Raw genomic sequence first — 21218 nt, forward strand, 5'->3', positions numbered from 1 at the left:
TTTAACCATTTTCTAAGGACCAGCTAAAATGCCTCCTGGATATCAAACATTCCCCAGTAACTTCAGACAACAATTCTCCCACTTCCTAGTGGCCACGGCACGTATTATCCGCATCACTAACATTTACATATGATAATATTTAACACTTTATTACACATGGCACTCTACTCTGCTTACATAATCCTCTAATTCTTTCACATTTTTTTACTATTTGTCCCAAAAAGAGTGAATGCTGCCTACAGTTAGAAAGCATGTACTATGCTTTGGTTATGTCGCTGCTGTACCAAGCATGTACTATGCTTTGGTTATGTCCTACGTTGTGCCAGATGCAGAGAAAGTATTTCAGTAAACGTGGAGCTGATCTGAATTGCAGCCCCCGGATTTGCCATTATCTCATACTTCTAAAACCTGGGCGTGGGAGAATGGTTCTCTGCAAAGCAAGCGATCAGTCCCGTTTGTCAAAGGTTGGTCGGAATCCCATACAGAGGGAATTATAGGCCATTTCCAAAGTCCACAGGATTTGTTTCCCATGCATTAATGGAAGAATGCCATTCAGAATCAGATAACCCTCAAAGACTGACTACACGGTAATCGTCTAAGAACAAGGGCAGTTTCAGGGTTTCAGTGAGGACCAGGAGAACCTGCAATGACTTCTCATCCATCTGAGCCTGAAATCGTACTTCCTTTCTAGGGTGAGATCTCAGGGCCCCTGCCTCCTCCTCCAGACTCATTTCCTACTACTCACCTCCAGCATACCACGCTCCAGCCATCCCTTCTTCCTTCCAGTTCCTCTCTAACACAATGGTGCTCACAGTGTAGGCCTGAGTCAGAGTCAACAGCACCTGCACCCCCTGGGAGCGTGTGAGAAATGCATGTTTTCAGGCTCCACCCAGACCTACTGGCTGGAGGCGGGGCTCAGGAACCTGAGCTGTGACAAGCCCTCTGGGTGGTTCTGAAGCTGCTCAGGTCCAGGACCCCTGCTCTAACACTTCAAGACCATCCCTACCTTCAAGGTCCTTTGCTCTTGCCCAACCCATAGCCTGAAATGTCCTTCCTGCAGATTTTCAAAGGACTGGTTCATTTATTCTTTAAGTTTCAGCTCAAAATGATCTTTCTTCAGACTATCCTATTTAAGGAAGCCATCAGCATTTCATTTACTCTCCAGCCTATTTCCCGCTTTATTTAACTCACAACAATTACATGGGCTGTAACTAAGTTATTTATTAAATTCTTTATTGTCTGCCTCATCCTTCTGGAATATGAGTTCCTTGAGGGCAGAAGTCTTGTCTGTTTTGCTCACCTTTTATATCTCTAGTTTCTGATAAAGTATTCGGTGTAAAGTAGGGGCTCAGAAAATATTATTGAATGAAAGAAAGAACAAGACACTACCATATATAAAATAGATAACTAATAAGGACCTACTGTATAGCACAGGGAACTCTACTCAGTACTCTGTAATGGCCTATACGGGAAAAGAATCTAAAAAAGAGTGGATAGATGTATATGTATAACTGATTCACTTTGCTGTACACGTGAAACTAACACAACATTGTAAATCAACTATACTCTGATAAAATTTTTTTAAAAAAGAAAATTCAAAAGATGTTGGAAGAAATTTAAAAAAATAAAATAAAAACATACTTCTACTTAATAGATGAAATTTAAAAAAAAAACAAGAGAATAAAAAAAATAAAGAAATAAAGTCATTCTTTTTTTTTTCCCTTTTTTAAAAATAATTATTTATTTGTCTATTTTTGGCTGTGTTGGGTCTTCGTTTCTGTGCAAGGGTGTTCTCCAGTTGCGGCAAGCGGGGGCCACTCTTCATCGCGGTGCGCGGGCCTCTCACTATCGTGGCCTCTCTTGCTGCGGAGCACAGGCTCCAGACGCACAGGCTCAGTAGTTATGGCTCACGGGCCTAGTTGCTCCGTGGCATGTGGGACCTTCCCAGACCAGGGCTCGAACCCGTGTCCCCTGCATTGGCGGGCAGATTCTCAACCACTGCACCACCAGGGAAGCCCCAAAGTCATTCTTTTGTGACTTAAAGCCATGTGGTTTTCCTAACTAATTTATCCATAGAATTTACAAGTATCAACTTATATAAGCAATGTTCTACTTGGAACCAAACATTTTGGGGGTAGTGGTGGTATTTAATTGACCACATTTCCTCTTCTGATTTAACTGTTAGACTCATTTAATCTCAGCAGATGTTGGGACAAAGACTCTCAGGTCCCCAGTGCCCAGGGACAGTATGCAATAACTGCGTTGAATGAGTGCAAGTTTGGACTAGACTCTAAAACACTTTCTAAATGGCAATATAAGCTCCTTTTCTTATTTCAAACTATTTAAGGACATCCTTTCCTGAACAGACTATATCTTAGATCGGTATCTATTTCTCATATTCTCACATTGTCTTCAAAATTGAGAGAGAGAGAGAGAGAGAGAGAGAAAAGGGAAGGGAAGGGAAGGGAAAGAGGGAAGGAGGGAGGGAGGGAGAGAGAGAGACAAGTTAGGAAGGGAGAAGAAAAGAAAGGAAGAAAAAGAAAAGGTAAAGAAACATATCAAAATGCTCTGGAAAAAAGGAAAAAGAAAAACTTCAAACAATGTTTCTAACTGCACATCCATTGATATAATTTGATCTTATACGAATCAGACCGAGGATATAACAATAACAAAACAAGGGACTTACCTAGCACTTATCATGTGCCAGACAACGTACTAAGCGTGTTTCAGATACTAGTTCATTTAGTCTTCATAAACACATGATGAAGCAATTATAAGTATTAAAGAATCAGAAAAACAGGAACAATTTTCTCATGGAAGACATCCAGAACTTCAAAAACAAAAGAATTTTTTGACTGATGATCAAGTTGGAAGGCAAAGATTTCAGAAAAGTAAACTAAGTCACAGAACCGTCAGGTGATTTTTTTGCAAGGTCCCACAGGTAACAAGTAGCAGGGTGAGGTCTCAAACCCAAGCTTGCTAACTCTACAACTGATCCACCTAACCTCTATGGATGTGGATAAACCAGAGTGTGTGTGTGTGTGTGTGTGTGTGTGTGGTGTGTGTGTGTGTGGTGTGTACGTGTGTGTGTGGTGTGTGTGTGTATGTGGTGTGTGTGTGTGTGTGGTGTGTGTGTGTGTGGTGTGTGTGTGTGGTGTAGTGTGTGTGTGTGTGGTGTGTGTGTGGTGTGTAGCGTGTGGTGTGTGTGTGTGGTGTGTGTGTGGTGTGTAGTGTGTGTGGTGTGTGTGTGTGGTGTGTGTGTGGTGTGCGTGTGTGTGGTGTAGTGTGTGTGTGTGTGGTGTGTGTGTGGTGTGTAGTGTGTGTGTGTGGTGTGTGTGTGGTGTGTAGTGTGTGGTGTGTGTGTGTGGTGTGTAGTGTGTGTGTGTGGTGTGTAGTGTGTGTGTGTGGTGTGTTTGTGTGGTGTAGTGTGTGGTGTGTGTGGTGTGTGTGTGGTGTGTAGTGTGTGTGTGTGTGGTGTGTGTGTGGTGGGTGTGTGTGTGTGGTGTGTGTGTGTGGTGTGTGGTGTGTGTGTGGTGTGTAGTGTGTGTGTGTGGTGTGTGTGTGGTGTGTAGTGTGTGTGTGTGGTGTGTGTGTGTGGTGTAGTGTGTGTGTGTGTGTGTGTGTGTGTCTTGCCATTAGATTAGCAAGAGTACGCTAACGTACATTTAATGTAAGGATGTGGCTATTTTAACAAAGAAAATGTTCAAATGCTATTTCTGTTCAAAATTCAATTAAAAATAAACAGAGAGATCTAGTTTTGTCTAAGTATATGAACAAAAATCTATATCAAATGTGTATGTTTATAAACATAACAGATATTTCTGAAGACTTAATAATTTTATCTAAAACATTCTTCCAAATCAACCTAAAATTCCAGATACTCTAAGATAACATAAACCTTTGGAATTACATATTTAGAAAGTTTTTAAATTATTAATAGTAACTTCAAACTGCACTAAGGCTTCAGGGACCCCCTGTATAGGGATGGTGCATTAAATATGTAATGAATCCTCACTAAAATAGTCACATATTCTTTTGAGAACGGATGGTGACTTTCTTTGTGTAGTAGGGAAAGTGACAAGGCAACAGAAGAATGCATGAAAGGACTAAGAAAGTTGTCAATGATGTTTGTAGGTATTTCGGTTTTAACTCCCAGCTCTGTTTTTAGTTTACTGGAAAGCACTACACTGTGTCTTTTTTCTTTATTTTTTTCACATGGTAACTCTGATGGCTGCCACAAATTCCTCATTATTCTGCTTGAATCTGGGGTTGTTTTTATTTTTAAGAATTGTCCCAGACAGTCATTTCATGCCTGTTACTGCTAAAATCCACCTTTGCTGTACATGCAAACTGACTCAGTCAACTCCTCTTCAAGGTCTCGAAAAATCACAAGTTGACAGACTGCCTTTTATTACTTGCAGGTCCTTGAGACAGAAGGGCTGTTGGAAGCACAGGACACTTGTATCAGAGTGTATTTCTGTTAATGCCTAAGTAGGATTTAACCAAACCTATGCCTCAAACATCCCAGTTTAAAATGGATAAATAACCAGCACCAGCTGGTCTTGGCCATAATGGAAAGATAGGCTTGGTGAGTGGGGGAGCCTGGAATGATACATGTGGGCTGATTCCCAATATCCATTTATCCTAAAGGGCAAGGCTGGTATCCCACTGGTGGGACCAGGTGGGGCTGGTTTAACAATATTCATCATCTTTAATCACACAGCATGAGGTGTTTGTCAAAGGGCTTAGTATCTGTGACTGGAACCTGATTGTGAAGCATCACCACAGTAGAACTTTGTGCCAGTCAAAGGGTTTGCTGGCCCCACATAAAGCCCAGCTGCCATGGGAAGAAGCTGTATGAGAGCTGCCATGGGCTGCTTAAAGAGGTATCTTCCACCTTCAATTTTATTTCCCACTTCTGTAAGTTCATAAACCCTTCCGCTTTTACATTTTTAAATTTACATTGTTTCATAGAGGAAGGATGACTGAGCAGTAATTGAGTGGGAAAGAAAAAAAGAAAAAAACAAAAAAAGGAAGATGAATATACATAGATATATGTATCTGTGCATATGTGTGTGTGTGTGTGAAAGATTCTTACCAACTTCCTGAGCAATCTACAGTCTCTATTGCTAAAATATAAGAATTAAAGTGTTGAGGCTTCATGAAAGGTATTCTTGACATTAGGGATAAGGTTATCCTTACTTAGCTGCACGTAGGTCTTGGTTCCTTCAACAAAGATACTTCTGTAGCTCTCAAAGTACTTCTACATTTACAGTGTTGGGTCCTCTTGGGTTTTCCAAAGGGAGTCATTTACAGGCAACATAAGATTCATCCCTTTTAATTGGCAGAAACCCAACTCACTTCTATTTAATTTTAAAATAAGAAAGCAACGGTCCTTAAATGTGTCAAGCATCCCTCTTCATAAAGAGCCAGCTGGGAAGTGAATGCTCTAGTTCCCACTTTACAGAAGATTAAGCAAAGTCAGAGAACAGGGTCCTAAATGTTATTATAAAATTTCATTGGCAGAAAGACCTAAGAGCAGCTGTGTTCCCAACATCTTCTTACTTTTTCGTCTTGAGGGCAGGACCTATGCCTTGCTCATGCTCAGAAAGGCACTGAGACAGGGCTCATCAAGCATGCTCAGGTGTTTACGGCTTCCTCTCCTCAAGCAAGGGTTCAAAACAGTTGCTTGGTTAGGGCGATGAGTGAAAAAGACCAACAATAAAATCCAACAGTTGTGGGACATGGGGACAGTTTCAATAACACCCCGGTTCTCCTCAATCACTTCAGCCCTCTCACCATACAATGAGTTAAAATAAGTCAAGATGGGCATGGGAATTGGTTGAAACCAAGACGCCTTCATGAGTTCTTTATCTCCAGTGGCCTTTGATTTCCTGTGTTCCTGTTAACAACTAGAACTCCGAGGGAAAAAAAAAAAATCGTAAAACCTGATCTGTAACATTTATGTAAGCTGAGTTTCATGGCGTAAAATACTCCCACCACAGCCAATTTCAAGCGAATATGTGTTACATGATGCCAATAAGCTTACAAAATTCCTGAAAATTCCTGTGCTGGTGCCAGCTCTAGCACAGCACTTCCCTCAATGGCCAATGAACAGCAAAGAAGAATTATACTTGGTGAGTGAAGCAATTTACCCACGTGACACTTCCAGACAAGAGAGGTAACAGTAATGCCTGCCCTTGTTGGAGTGTGTGTAAAGGTGAGAGAATCGTGTCATCATAAAGCCTTCTTGCTCAATCCACCCTATTTTCAGAGGGTGCCTGGGTAATAAAGGTCAAATGATTAGATCATCCCTTCTTTTTAAAATCAAGAACAGGTCCTCAAAAGTCAATGCTGCCTCAGAAAATGTAAACTGGGACCTCATTTTCTGCTTTTCCTTCTTTTCTCAGCACTGATGTAGCAGCTTGTTGGAGCAGTAGAGGGAATTTTTTAAGAGAGAGAGAGAGACAAGGGATTTCTAAGGCCGGGCTGGACAAAAAGCTAATTTAAAATACTTTGTTTTAATGAACATTGGACACAAATCATCTAGAACTTAGTGAAATAGTATTGCTATGAAAACCAGCTATCATAAAGTCAGCTGGAGGACACTTGGACACTCTCTGGTTATCTCTGTACTGTTTCTGCTTTGGAAATATGCAAATCCAGACTCACACCATATAGCACAGTAGGGGAAAGGCCATAAGCTTTAAAATCCAGCTTTATTACTTACTAGCAATGTGATCTTGGGCTAGTTACCTAAATTCTCTGAACCCCAGTTTCCCCATCTATATAAAGGAGAAATTGTTTCTACCTCACACGGTATAAGGATTGAATCAGATAATATACGTAAAATCTATAAAGTCATCCATGAACTGGGGATAACAATATCTACCATGCAAGGTTGTCATCTTCATGGAGACACAATATCCTTAGCATGTGCCTGAACTAAGGAAACCCTCAAATAAAGGGTATTCTCAATTCCACTGGAAAGGAAAATCAACTTCTACCCATTTTAGTTGGGTGTGTAATTGGTCAGGAGTGCAGAAATGAACACATTGAGGTAGTTAAGTCATAGTTTCAGTTCTTTTGTGAAAAACCTCTGTCATGCAACGTTGAGAGACAAGAGGCAGAAACCACTGTGGAGAGTTCCATTTAATTCCTGTCTCTCTTATTATTTCCCATAATGCAAACCATCTTTGAGGAAGTGATTTCTATGAGGTCAAACACTATATTTTACTACACAAAACACAACAGAGAAAGTAATACATCTCTTAGCTTTGGATAAAATGAAGCGAGGAACTACAGTCCTCACAGTAAGGAAAGTTGGAGAATTACCTATTAGAAGAATTTGGCTGATGCCAACTCTTAACCTAAAATGACTTGGAAGAATCTTTGGGTTTTCAAGGTATCCAAACTCAAAACATTTATTGACTTACTTAAGATACACAGCACTTGGAACCAAATCTGATCAATCCTTGGCCCCCTCCTACCCACCTGCCCATCATCTGGGCAGAGGGACAACTTACATTTCTAGAAAAGAAGCCATTCAACTCCAAAAATAGAAGCTGCTAAGGGGCATTATAATGGAAAGCAGGGAGAGGATATTCTGATTAATCCCCTAAACCAATAAAGAGCTATTCTTTTATTTCTCATGATTCTGACTCATCTGCCTCACTCCCAAAAGATCAAACTTAATATTTCTTTTATAGTTGAGCAGGTCCGTTCTTAAATGAACACGCTTTTAGGGAATCATTTCCTGTCTAGGAATACCCCTCTTGCAAATAAAGAGGAATTAGAAAATTACTTCTGAAAAGTCCATAGATATTGTTATTCTATTCAAGGGACCTTGAGGTTCAAGGGGCTGTACCTCTCAGCAATGCAACACCTCCCATGGACCTCAGGGGAGCTCCTACTCCCTCTCTTAACCTGGAGGGACGCAAAGTGTGACCTAAACCAGGGCCGTCAATCAAGTCCGTCCCTGACACCTTTGGTCACGATGTACAAAAGCATCTGCTATGAAACAGAGCAACACTGCAGGGGTGGGAGGGAAACACACAGGAGAGAAAAGCTCATCTTCTTCCTCACCCCTCAGAGGCGTCGTCGGAGAGAGAAACATGTTTATCTTCTTAGCCCACAAGAGTAACAGCTGTCAGGTTCACACCTCTTCCCTCCGTCCCGGAACACGCTACTTCCCTCCTAACCACTCTCTGCGTCCGCTTCCTGTCCTCCTCGTGCATTCTCCACTCTGGTGTCAGAGTGACCTTGAAAAGGTGAAAATCTGATCCAAGTCCCTGTCCTCCTGACAGCGCCCTTGGGGTAAAGTCCAACTCCTCACACAAGAGGTCTCTCATCACCTGTCTCCATCCTACTGCTCCGGCTGTGTGTACATCCCATCCCCACGTGAGTATTATTTCAGCCCAGTGGAGCTTCCTGTAGGTGCCCAAACTGGCCGAGCTCTTAAGTGAGCTTCCACCTCTCATCCATCTAAAACATGTTGCCCTTCAGACTCAGTTCAAACTCTGCCTAGAAAATATCCCCCGACTACCCACCATCATCATCACGACCCCACACAGTGCAGCAGCCCTCCTCCGCAGACACACTGCATGCTCCATGTCCGCTCTAGCACAGCAGTTTTCACTCTGCACTGTAGCTACTGGCTGATCTCCTTCGGATTTATTTGATGTCAGACTGTTCCTCACCTGTAATCCCAGTACCTCGCTAAGTATCTGATACACAGGAGTAGCTGAGCTCCTGTTAAACTCAACAGCACAATCACTGGAGAAGAATGAATGAACAAACAAACAAACAAATAAATAAATATTTTTAAAAACACCACTCCAGCAACACGATGACAAGAGGATTCAAGCTGTTGACTTGCCCTGACCCATCTCGCCACTTCCTAGACCCACTGTTATATTTCCTTAGGAATATAATGTGCCTTTACTTTTCAGACTGCCTCATTTCTTTGTCACATGTTTTTATTGTCCTTCACACTTAATGTTAATTAGTCCTATCCGTGCCCACAGGTTGTAGCTGAAAAAGCCAGCATGAGTAATGGTCCATACCCCAATGTCAGGAAAATAAAAACGAAAGGCATTCACATCCTAAAGGTCTTTTGCCATAATACTGGGAAGGAGTAAGATGACTCAGAATAATTACAAAGAATAACAGCTCCTGCCACAAAGAGACTGTTAAGTCATTACAAGAATGGAAGAGAGTTTGAGTCAATGGACTAATCACGTAAAAACCATACTGATGACTAGACTGCTTCTATAAATGAGCAAATTAAGACACTCTATTATGTCCCCAAATCTATATCTACACTTTGGTCAACAATTTATAGTAGGCATAGAAATCAACTAGTTCTTTGTATGAGTCCTACAGACCATTTCTCCTTTGAATGGAAATTTTAAGATCGTTTTGCTACATATGGAGTCCCCATGTAAGTTTCTGGGGATTCAAAATCCACTCAGTTACTACCATGAAGAACGGTAAAGTCTAGGGGGAGATGCAGGTGTCTAGTTTTATCTAATAAATCTGGTCACAAAGAGCTTTGACAACCTTGAATTGTCTCATTATAGAGCAAATCCTGTCCCCTTCTCTGTCCCCTCCATTTACAGAGTGACATGGAGTAGAACTATTTGGAAAATTGAATAGAATGTCTAAAAACAACAGCCGTCCATATTACTGAAAGGACCCTACATATTTGAAATTGAAAACTATTGTACAGCTACCTAGAACTTCAAAGTACTAATCCAGTGCATGTTCTTTTCACTAATTTTATGAAATATTAGCATATCTGTGAATCTGCTAAGAGGGGATGAAGAAGAGTTATAGTAAAATGGCTAGAGAGACCTCATCTAGTTGATATGCACCCGCGAGAGACACTTGTACTGGTTACCTTCATGACATATAACAAGTCACTGCAAAGTAAATGATCTTTTAGGTGAAAAGTAATTTGTAAAGCTACCTTTGTCTTAACCACTTCTTACAATTTGTGCTGATCGCAAACTCGCAGAGGCCATCCAAGGCTCAATTCTCCCCTTAACTATCAGCTGAAAGATACCTAAAATGCAGGTTCTCATCTTGCTACTCTGAGTCAAAGTAGCCTGACACGACAGGACAGGTGAACCATTACAGACTTTGCAAGGTGCCTCTTTGAATGGTAGAAGAAGCAGTATCTGCAGTAGATATTCACTGATATCTAACATGCAGGCATTTTAAAGGGTATTCAGGATAAAATCAATAGATCGATAGATCCTCTTCTTCCCCAAGAGTACTTTTTTTCTTTAGAATCGCAAAACAGGAAATTAAAGTGCTCAATCAAAATGCCCAACAGGAGACATAAAACTCTAGAATGTTTTAATGAGATTAGTATCTCCCAAATGCCTAAAAGATTTCTTTAAAATGAGTTAAGAGAAAATGGCATTCTCTTTCATAAGGTCTAAGCACTCAAAAGTCCTGCTCTGAGAAATGACCTCCCTGACCCAGAAAATAATAAATTAAGAACTCAAATGGGCTTTTTTTTTTTTTTTTTTCTTTTTCCAAGTGCTCTCTTCTGTCTCTAGTGAATAAATTAAAAGGAGCCAACCCCTCCATGGCAACTACTTGGAGAGGCATTTCCAGAAGTGGATTAATAATGCCCGTGGGTAGTCACAGTATAGGATGCTGTCAAACCTCTCTGGTCCCCCCAAAATGGAATCATACTCCCATCCCCAAGACGCCTCGCCTTGGTTGTTATTTTTCATGCAGTGATTTGGGTTTTCTGCCACTGTTCATAAAGAACACAGGGTTCAGCCCGCTCCCCATAACCGCTGCTGTCCAAGAGGTGTGACAGCTTGAAGTCCTCTAAAGATAAGATACCAAGGGTTACCCAGGACATCTTTCAGTCCAAAGTGGTAATGGGAACAAGAACCTTCTCTACCTTGCAGGTCAGCTTTGGTCAACGCAACTTTGTTAGCAAAAGAACAGAAAAGGCGAAAACAATAACCAGAGGTTAGTAAGAGGTACAGCAAACCAGGGTAACATTACAGAAATGAAAACACAATCGGCGTAATCAACATCACTGGAACAGACAATTGAAATACTCTACAGGTTCTCCAGAGACAGCACAGACAGGGGATGCACAGACCAGGGTGCAGCAGGCCTCGTCAGAGCCACATCAGCAGAGCAGGGGCAGGGAAACGTTGGACTGGACAGAGCACAGGCGGTGGTTACAAGAGCCTTCCCACAACCATACAGCCAACGCCAAGGCATATGGTCCAGAAAAATGATTTTCCATTAGTCAGGATAAACATCAAGAAGTAAGGGTAGGACATGGCCAGACTGGAAGACACGTGTGCACAACCAGACGGAGCCCACAAAAATAATTGTGAACATTTAGGAGTTAAGCACGGAAGAGTCGCTTGGGAGCACTCCTTGTCACCTCCTGAAAACGCCACCAAGGAATTTGGCACTAGAATTGGGCATTTGTATGAAGGTGATTTGGGAACACCAACAATCTCAGTTGGCTTAATTTATAAAAATGTAGCCAAACCCAAATGGCTGTGGGCAAAATGGCACCAAACCAATGTCCTTTTTATTTATTTATGCCAGTCTCAAAATGAAGCACGTGTGCTTCTCTCAGATGTTTACCATCTGCAGTTGCGGAATCGAATTTCTAGCCAATGCATGCCTTGGTCTCTGCAGCAAAGCTGGCCTCAAGATAGAAAGAGATATTTACCAGCCAAGTACTGAATCAGACATTATAAAAAATTCCTAGTCCAAATTGAGAGGTTGCAAGTCACAGCTAGATGTTGGCTCGGCTGTCCAGAAATTGCACTTAATTTCTAAATTATATACTCTGCATATATTAGAAACATAAAATAAAAACCTAATTCAAGACTTTTTTTTTTCTTTCTTACTATAAACAATCAAGAGCCAAAGAGTAGTGGATTAATGTGTCTTTAAAATAATTTCAGACTCTTTGGGGTTAGATATAATATGGAGAGTAATCCAATTGCTACTTAGGGATCTTGAGTCATTATCAACGACTTTGACACACATAAGAACACATGCTATATCCTAGCCTCTGTACCCCAAATATGTTAAAAAGAAAACACGTTCACCATCGTGACAAGTTTCAGGTTTTAGTTCTTAGTAACGAATCCTTATCCCCTATTCGTTTCCCATTCTAGGCACAGAGATGATAAATCGAGAATTGTGTTCTGTTTCCGATGACGTGCCTAACTGTCAAAGGCCTTCCTGAGGGTCCTGTACTATGTACAGAGATTCACAGTGAGAATGATACTTTTTTGCAGTCTTTCCAAGGTTTTGTGCCCTTCGTTTCCCTCCCCGTCATCTTCCACAGTGCCCTAAAAAGCTCCTGGTATCTCTTACAAGGGCTTATTCACAATAGTGCAGACTTCCAGTGACAGTAATTTATGCCTTAACCCGCTTTTTGGCCATTTTTCCTGGCCACTTAGGCTAATTATCCAAGTCATCTGTGTACAATAAACAAGGGCTTTCTTCCCTCAGAACTCATCCTCCACTTCATGCCGCCCAGTGGCGTGGTCATAATGCTCCATGGGTAACCATCACAATTATCTCCATGGCAACAGAGTGCAGTGTTATTAGGCCCATAGGACTTGCCATAGATGCAGATGGTAGAGCCAGCAAGCCAGAATATTCAGCTTTGAACAATCACCCATACTCAGAGGAAGGTCAGAACCCACCATAATGCATGCGATGAGTCATGCCAAACTGCACACAGAGCTGTAGGTAGGGATAGGAACATCTTCTCCAATCAGATGGGTAATTTCCTTTCCCTAACGCTCCCACAACTTGCCCTAAAGCTCTCGTCAGTCGCGTCCATTCCACCTTTACGCTATACATTTTAACCCACTTTTATAAAGGTTGGTTTAGACTTCCTTTTAATCAAATGCTACAGCTTTACCTCCTTACACCCCAATCTTTGTACCCTGTAGAACTGTGCCTCCGATACAGTAGCCATAGATGCACGTGGCTGTTGAGTACCTTAAAGGTGTGGTCCGAATTGGGGTGTGCTACAAGTACAAAATACACACTTGGTTTTGAAGGCTCATATGAAAAAAATAAAATGTCTAACTAAAAATTTTATATTGATTATATGCCGAAATGATAATAGTTTGGATATATTAGGTTAAGTTAAACAAAATGTAAGATTAAACTTAACTTTACCTGTTACTTTGTATCTTTTTTTTTTAAATGCAGCTACCAGGAAATTTAAAATTACGTATGTGACTCACATTATACTTCTATCAGGCGACGTTGCAATGGAGTTACATGGATGATTCCTGTTGACTTTTAAATCTACAGAACTGATGGCATGATAAAAATATTTAACATTTGAAGAGAGCCTTGTGCTTTTGAATATGTGCTTTTATATTATGATTTTACTAGATGTGATTAATTATTCCAGGAAAACTGGAATTTCTATCATTCCACAATCTCCTAAACTAATATACTCAAATTAAGTCTCAAATGGTGCATCAATTTCAGGACTTCCCTTAACACCCAAAAGAACTAAGAGCAGGCCAATAAGACAGAAACTTTTGAGTTGAATGAAATTGTGCATTTTTAGGAGAAGAAAGCAAAGTGGCTGCTTTAAATGCTTGGTGATTCCCAACTTCCCGTCCCCCCTGTACACACACAACATATTTGGCTAACAGAATTTAAGAAATATTTCTGGCTAAAAGAAAACTGGAGAGGGTTATAGGGACAATCAGCCTTATTACTAGTGCAAACTGGTAACAAGAAACTGACCCTTAGGCAAAGGGGAATGACTTCCATACTACAAATAAGCCTGGGAAGCTGATTAGAAGCTTTTATTAAAATGTGCTTTAAGATGGCAAGTGAAGGATTGAAGCTGGTTAAGAACAGGAGTGATAAATGAAGTTGAACAGTTAGAAGATGAATGAACAGGTTGGATGTGGTAAATTAACGAGGGATACAAGAAAACACAGTACACTGCACAACAAACCATGAGGCTCCATCAGACAAGAGAATACATAGGTCCTGGTGACTGATCAGATCATCCTCTTTGCCTTTCAAGTTAGACACGAGTCACCTTTTCAGCCTACCCAAGGAGTCTGGGGAAGGCTGAAAATGTGTCTGCTCTCCCCTGCTGGTTAAAACTAGATAGCTTTTATTGTAAAGAGCTATTGGACTCAACCTATAAAATTCAGTAGTATCTCAAGAGACAGTGGATTATCTTCAGAAAGAGGGTGAGCATGGTTTGTTGTGCTGCATGGGTGGGCATGCAATGCTATTAAATGTCTCACGTGAGATAATGTTTGTAAATAATAATCCTACCACTTATTGAGTACCTACTATATATGTACCAGGCATTCTATATATAACTCTGACTTATATATATTACCTTCCAAAGTAAGTTGTATTGTCCCATTTTACAGATGAGGAAGATATCATTCAGTGAGGTTAAGTAACTTGTCAAAAGTCACACAGCCAACAGGAACTACTACCTGGACCTAAATCCAGGTCTTTCTAACATCAAAGCCCATGCTGTTCCACTACACCACACCAAGAAACTGCCAAATGATGCCTGACATCCAGTAAGTACTCAATAACTGTTACTTCCCTTCCTCCATCATGGCATTCTGACATCATTTTCCTACCTTCTGCTCAGTTTGCATTAAATAATGCAGTCACTATTAGCAACATAAGAAATATTTTATTAATGGTGACACTCATATAAAAGTCTCTGATTTGTACCTCCCTGTGTATTAAGATATAAATAAAAGTCCCTGATACCCTTTCAGCCATGCTGGAAGCAAAGGCACAAGTCAGGAGAAGCCTGATGTCAACGCCAGGAAAGGTCCTCTATGGCAAGTCTGTGACACTGGAAAGACATCCGCCAACATACTGTACATTCCTGGAGCCTGTGCCACATGTCTTGACATACTCAGCCAGTGACAGGATAGTGAATGGGATGAGAGGGGACTGGTAAACCAAGGAAGGAGGCGCTGGCAGAGGCAGCAAAGAGGCCTGCGACAAGAATGTAGCTTAAAAAGAAAAAGATTGTACCTTCACAGCCACGCTCAATCTGTCCACTCCGATGGAGGGCATCGTTGATGAGGTCTGGCAGGCGTCCATTCAAGTCCACTGATGCCAGACAGCCCTGAAAGCCATCCCGGGAGGCCACGAGCTTTGGGAGGTTGCTGTACATGCCTTGGGCCAGACCTGCCATGTAGAGGTCACCTGGAAAGGAAAACAGGCAGTAAAAGCAAATGGGTAAATGGTATGGAAACCATGTCAACAAAAGCCAAGTCACATTAGACTGTTTACTAGATAATGGTAACATAGCTTGGGGGAAACAGCATAAACAAAATTATTACCAGAGTTTCTACATTGTAAAAAGAAGAAACTAACATTCCTTATGTGTCATTCATTTTATACACATCATCTCACAAATTTTCATAACTATATCCATTCTATGAGGTAGGTATTGTTCCCATTTTATGATGAAGTAAAGATTAACAACATTTTCAACAAAGCAACCACTACTGAGTGCTTTTTATGTGCTTGTTACCAATAGCATGCTGAGGATTTTACAGACATTATTCCATCAAAACTCCTAATTGCCCATAAAGGTAGTAACAATTATTATCCTCATTTTGCAAAAAAAAAAAAAAAAAAAAAAAGGAGATAGAAGCTGAACAAGGCTAAGAAATTTTACCAAAGTCACCCAGGCGGTAAATGACTCAGCTGAGAATCCAAAACCCTACATGCCTTCCTCTGTATAATGACCCCTCCACATTTTGACATTTATCACCTCATCACTCAGCTCCCACATGCCCAAGGTTTACAGAGAAAACAAACCATCCCTAAGGAACGGTGGAAGTAAAAACTGAACAAATTGCACCATGTTATAATTCAATGTTGTTAAAATAGGATATGCATGATGTATCAAAAATGCATGGCACTCCTAAACTGTAGTTTACCTCTGGAAACAGCCTTTCCACTGTAAGCTCTAAAAAGGAGAAACTTCTTTACAAGGTTTACCTTTCAAATCCAGATTTTTGGCACCATTGATAACCTGAGTGACCACCTTCGTGTCCACTTTCAGGCTGTGGGTGTTGCTGTTGTCCCGGGTGATGACGACGTTGTGCCACTGGTTGTCATTCAAGGGGCGGTCACTATTGCCTTTGATCACATTGGGGCCGTTGCCGAGGTCAAACACGTAGTGTATGTACCTGTGAGGAACCACAAGCACCCAATGACTTGAGATTCCCTGGAGTGGTTTAAAGGCAATGTGTACATAACTGGCATTGGGGGCTTCAAATCCCCCAAGCTAGACTGGCATCATGCAAGAATAACTAAAGCTTGATTTAAGAATATAAAAATAATCAGTTCCTATTCTACCAGACTTCACTTTAGTTCTATACTCATTGAATCTATTTCTTTAACACTACCTAGTAAAAATCCAGAGACACAAAGCAGTACAGCTGGTACACTCCAAAACATTAGGGGGCGACATTTAAATTCACAGTCAATCATGCATCTGTTTTTTGGGTTTTGTTCTATGTTTTGTTTTTGTTTTGACTACTTCCCAACACACAGTAGTAAAATATCTTGGAGCAAGAACAGCTTTTTAAAATTTGCATCTATGGGCTAATGGTAGTACTGAAAATATCTGTATTTCATTTCTTCCTATAAATTTGGTGGTTGCAGACTGTACTGCCCCAGAGATAGATGCAACACATACCCTATCCCTCTTTTGCAAAAATAAGCTTTTTTCCCATAGGTTTAAAGGACTACAGTTCAGATTAAAAAGCCTGACAGTATCGAGTTAGAAGAAGATCTTTAAATAAACTCATGAATCTCTCTCCCATCCAGCGCTAATGATTACAAAGATATTTTTAATCAATGGGGATGAGAGCATAAATCAGGAATAGAGGGTAGAGAGTAGAACAGATAGTTTTTTCTGTGCATATTTTATTCAGCGTTTGAGCTAAGACATTTAGTACAAACTAGGCGATCTCTTCCACTTACCCCTTGACTAGCTCAACAGCAATGAAGTCATTGCCATCACCGCTATTGAAGAGAATGAAGCCGTCAGCGGAGGTGGTCTTGAACTGGAAGAAGAGGTGCATGGAGGTGTAGGCCTGGAGGGTGGCCAGGCTCAGGTAGCTGCTCTTGGTCTTAAAGGTGACAGGGTCAGCGATGATGTTCCTCAGTCCAAAACGAGCCTTCAGTTCGCAGTAATCAATGTCTCCATTTTTGCACAAGTCAATGTAGAGCAGCCCATTAAACATAAGGCTCTGCAGGTGGCCAATGAAACTGGAGGGGACGACGGAGATGTAACGTTTCTCTGTCATGATACCAGTTTCAATGTTGTGGAATTCCAAGCGGGTATGGTCTCCCACCATTGTACCTGTGAAAATCATAGATGAGATACATACAGGAGAAGTCACCATGTTTTGTCATAGCACCCTTACTACATCTTTTAGGTCTAATTTGTTTCCACACAAAATATTCAGTTCCAGAAAACAAAATACTCAATATAGTAGATATCTGACTTGGCTTCAGCCGGGGAGCTGATGACTGGCCCAGCCCAAGTTAAACACCCTGCATCCCATGCCCTCCTGCAGTTGCTCAGAATGCCCCATCATATAAAGGAAAATATGAGCTCATGGGCAACTCAAGTTAAAGGATGAAACTATTTGCTTTCTCCATTCAGGAAAATAATTGGGTACTAGTACATACAATAAGAAGGAAAACTTTTATTGCTCTAACCCTTGTAAAGATAAAATAAGCGAGCCTTAGGCATTCATTATTAATATTTCTTGGTGTAATAATTCACCACCCAGTACTTGTGGAAAAGTTTCTATTGTAGAACATATTAATTTTATCTGACCAGCAACCGTTGCTTTTTCTGATAATAACAACTAATCTTCCTTTGGGAAGATACCCTCCTCACTTCACCCTTAAACCATCTGGGCTGGATGAAGATGACCCCATCCCAGCCCCTGAAGTAATCAATCTACCCAGGCAGAACCACTCAGTGTATTTTTATCCCTCTAGCCATAGAGTATGGTCTACGGACTAACAAAGTGGTCTTCGAACCTTAGCAGGCATCGGAATCACACAGTTCACTGAGCCCCACCCTTAGAGTTTATTATTCAAAAGTTGGCAGTGTAGCCTGAGAATCTGCATTTCTAACAAGTTTCAAGGTGATGCTTGCGTGACTGGTCTAGGGACCACCCTTAGAACACTGGATTAGCAGCAACCCTAGTTGGTCCAGTAATATTCCCCCAGGGTTTGTGCTGGAACACTTCGGAAAGAGACGTTCTTTGCAAACAAGGCTTTCTGAAGGGGTAAGAAGAAAACCCAGGGCTGCTGGAGGCCACGTGATAACTGGAGGGCTAGGGCCTCCCTGGTGAGACAGCTGACCCAGAAGACAACCACAAAATGGAGAGGAACAGTTTCTGCAGGATGATGTCATCTGAAGACCTGGATCTAGCTGGCCAAATCTGGACTTTTAAAAACTATATGGCAATAGATTCCCCTTTATGCTTAAAGCATTTAAGATGGGTGTCTGACGTGTGCAAGTAAAATATCTCCAGCTGATACAAATAAACTATTAGACCACTCATCACCTGGTTTACCCAGAAGTAGTGAGAGGCTGGGGCAAGGGTAATGAGGTGGGCTTGAAATAAATACAAAGAGACTGTAAATTTTAGTAACAAAGTCAAGGAAAACAGCATTAGTATGGCCAGAGTAGAAGGTGGCTCTCTCACATTTCTTTAGATAAATCATATTAAAATTCAACAAACCATGTCCTAATGCCCCAGAGGTAGAAGGAAGGGAAGAGGAATTCCCTCTTTCTTCCCTCTCCTGTTGTTACCCTTCACTTTGAAGAAATTCCATTAGCAAGACACTCCTAGAATCTCTTACTGCCTCTTTTATCAATTTCCAGAGTAAAGGAAGTGACAAAATCTGAAATATTAAGGATAGTCTGTAAAGAGAAACCATATGTGCATAGCTCAGCCTCTGGCATGTCCGTTAAGGGAGCAAGCCGCCTTCAAGAAACACCAGTTTACCTCACTCACTCCTCCGCAGCATGGGTGTTAGAGGAACAGGCCTTGCTTCAGTCCTGCCCCAGTCCTGAATTAGTTAGTGTTTGAGTGGGCAATTCTAATTCTGAAATTCAGTACATGTAAACCACATGTTTAAACATCAGTGTTATCACTAATAAAAATATCTCATTTCCACCAGACTTGCATTTGTTTTTCTCTATTGGTATAGAACTCAGGTGGCAAAAATTAAAGGAGGGGAGGGGATCGTATTTTCTTGGGTCCTTAAGCTTCAGTATCTGGGAGCTTCAACCAGATCACACCCTTGGATGCTCAGTATTAATTTCATCCCTTTGGGAGCATACACAGACCTAATTCAAAGAATCGCTCATAAGCACAAAAATCAAATTTACATTTTATGAGCTTCTATGTGGTGTTTTGACAACTAATGACAAATCGTTCTCTTAATATAAGCAAAAATAAAATAATGATGTTGGTTAACTTACATATAAAATTGTAATAGAACAAAAATCAAAATGCAACATAAATCTGCTAACAATTGAATAACTAGAAGAAAGAATTACTGTATAAAATTACTTAGTATTAAAAATTGGACTGGTCATGAAAATGCAAACTCGCATAACCTAAATTCACATGATCTAAAACAATGAAGTGACTGAAACAAATACCCTATGTCAATTTGGCTACAGCTGTTCATACCAGGGCTGGAGGCTGAGAGCCGGGACTGGAGGATGATGGGAAGGGGGAAACCACAGCCAATCTCGATAAGGACACAGGAACTTAACTGTGATGATGCTGCAAGTCCTGTTCATTCTTATTTTAGCGTTAAAAATAAAAAAGATCAGGGCTTCCCTGGTGGCGCAGTGGTTGAGAGTCTGCCTGCCAGTGCAGGGGACACGGGTTCGAGCCCTGGTCTGGGAAGATCCCACATGCCGCGGAGCAACTAGGCCCGTGAGCCACAACTACTGAGCCTGCGCGTCTGGAGCCTGTGCTCCGCAACAGGAGAGGCCGCGACGGTGAGAGGCCCGCGCACCACGATGCAGAGTGGCCCCCGCTTGCCGCAACTAGAGAAAGCCGTCGCACAGAAACGAAGACCCAACATAGCAATCAATCAATCAATCAATCAATCTTTAAAATAAATAAATAAATAAATAAAAAAAGATCAGTGATGAGAACTAAAAAGTGATAAAGGGGTGATCCCTGGTGAAGACTGGAATTCAAAAAAAAATTCGAAGAGACAATTCTAAAGTTAATTCGGATCTTTTAGAGAAAAATAGATAAGTTTATAGATAAATCGGCCCCTAGAATTGAGGGGTTAGGAAATTCTGCTCATTAGAACATGAATTTCATAAAGCAAGAAAATCATGTACAGTGCTGACTGAGCTCTTCAAGAAGAGCTTGAAGAAAGGCTTGGACAAGTAAGAGAAGGGAAGCTAACAATGAAATTTGAGAATTTAGCCCAGGAATGCAGACTGATTCAAAATTCAGGATAACTCAGACAGCTTCAACTTGAAGTTGGTGGGGTTAGGGGGGCGGGCAGGGGAGTGAAGAAGGTGACCAAATTAGAAAGGGGCCGAATTAGAAAATGAACTAGCTTCACTATGTGCTAAAGGAACTCACTTGGCTGCAGACAGAGATTCCCAAAAAATGTACGCTATTGCACCTGGAAAATGCATTGAAGAGATTGCTTAAGTTTGAAACTTGTGCCAAACTAAGCAAATATATATATATTTTTAAATCTGTGTATCACCTAAGCAAAATTAGTAACCGGGAACCTTTTCACTCAACTCTTCTTTTTTTAGTCATTTCAATAAAATAATCTTTATTATGGTGTAGTATGTAATGTTAAAGTTATAATAACACCATCAATTTAGTTGTATTATTCTCTATAATATTCTTAGGTTTCTCAGGCAGGTGTTACCAATCTGATTTTTGTTGTTGCTTCCCAAAGAATGAATGAATCAATCAATCAGTTTATTTATTTCTAAGAGACGTCCCTTTATAATTTTTATTTTTTATTAATTTTTATTGGAGTATAGTTGCTTTACAGTGTTGTGTTAGTTTCTTATTGGGACTGACATACATACACTACTATGTATAAAACAGATAACTAATGAGAACCTACTCTATAGCACAGGAAAC

General features: G+C 40.8%; 1 protein-coding gene across 11 annotated transcripts in view; it reads right to left on the reverse strand.

The window, feature by feature from the left end:
- Window positions 1-21218, reverse strand: part of NRXN3 (neurexin 3) — a 1618670-nt gene that overhangs the window by 871662 nt on the left and 725790 nt on the right. For 10 of the 11 annotated variants that reach the window (XM_068558635.1, XM_068558546.1, XM_068558806.1 and 7 more), the window contains 3 exons: window positions 17032-17413; window positions 16042-16232; window positions 15064-15237 (listed from right to left, as the gene is read on the reverse strand). In XM_068558635.1, the coding sequence (XP_068414736.1) occupies window positions 15064-15237; window positions 16042-16232; window positions 17032-17413 (747 nt within the window). Of the gene's footprint in view, window positions 1-10924; window positions 10952-15063; window positions 15238-16041; window positions 16233-17031; window positions 17414-21218 lie in introns of all 11 variants that reach the window. The other variant, XM_068558965.1, reaches the window with a different exon arrangement.

The sequence above is a fragment of the Eschrichtius robustus genome, chromosome 1 (genome assembly GCF_028021215.1).
Source record: "Eschrichtius robustus isolate mEscRob2 chromosome 1, mEscRob2.pri, whole genome shotgun sequence".
In the NCBI taxonomy this organism is placed as follows: domain Eukaryota; kingdom Metazoa; phylum Chordata; class Mammalia; order Artiodactyla; family Eschrichtiidae; genus Eschrichtius; species Eschrichtius robustus.